Source organism: Eimeria mitis, genomic scaffold (assembly GCF_000499745.2).
Source record: "Eimeria mitis Houghton genomic scaffold, Emh_scaff3024, whole genome shotgun sequence".
NCBI lineage: Eukaryota > Apicomplexa > Conoidasida > Eucoccidiorida > Eimeriidae > Eimeria > Eimeria mitis.
In genome coordinates, this window is record NW_013571370.1 from 2286 (window position 1) to 3078 (window position 793).

At 50.8% G+C, this 793-nt stretch overlaps 1 protein-coding gene across 1 annotated transcript in view; it reads right to left on the bottom strand.

The window, feature by feature from the left end:
- The window catches only part of EMH_0061510 (uncharacterized protein), a gene marked incomplete at both ends in the record, with an annotated part of 1980 nt that overhangs the window by 136 nt on the left and 1051 nt on the right, over window positions 1–793 (bottom strand). Inside the window, 2 exons of the mRNA XM_013497934.1 lie at window positions 1–351; window positions 727–791. Of these exons, the coding sequence (XP_013353388.1) occupies window positions 1–351; window positions 727–791 (416 nt within the window). The remainder of the gene's footprint in view (window positions 352–726; window positions 792–793) is intronic.

Consider the following 793-nt stretch of genomic DNA (forward strand, 5'->3'; position numbering starts at 1 on the left):
GACTTTGCTGCTGCTGCTGCTGCTGCTGCTGCTGCTGCTGCTGCTGCTGCTGCTGCTGCTGCAGCTGCAGCTTCTGCTGCAGTTGTTGCTGCAGCTTTCGCTGCTGTTACTGCTGCTGCCGTTGCTGCTACTATTGCTGCAGCTGCTGCTCCTGCTGCTGCTGCAGCTGTTGCTGCTGGTACTGTTGAAGCTGTTGCGGCTGCTGCTACTGCTGCAACTGCTGCTGCTATTGCAGCCGCTGCTGCTGCTGCAGCTGTTGCTGCTTCTGCTACTGCAACTGTTGGTGCTGCTGCAGCTGACTCTTTTGCTGCTGCTGTCGTTGCATTTGCTGCTGCTGCAGCAGTGACTTTTCTGCGTATTTAAAGAGCAGCAGCAGCAACGCCTTCAGCCACAGTAACACTGGCAGCAGCACGAGCAAGAGCAGCAGCAGCTGCAGCAGCAGCAACTGCAGCAGCAGCAGTTCTCCTCCCCTTTTTTTTCGCACGCGCTAAGCGAGAGTGTACATCCGCTGCAGTTGTTGTAGGGTTTAGAATCTAGGGTTTAGGGTTTAGGGTTTAGGGTTTAGGGTTTGTGACCCCAGACAAAGTCTGCAACTGGTGCAGCAAAAGTTGCAGCAGGAGCTGCGGCTGAGGTGTACAGACAGCAAACGAAAAGCAAGTAATCAAACAAAGAAACAAATAGAGAAACAAAAAAAAAAAATAAATAAATAAATAAATAAACGACTACAGCATGCAAATGCATTCTGTTTCAGCTGTACGTACACCAGAAGCCTCAGCAAACGCATAACACAAAA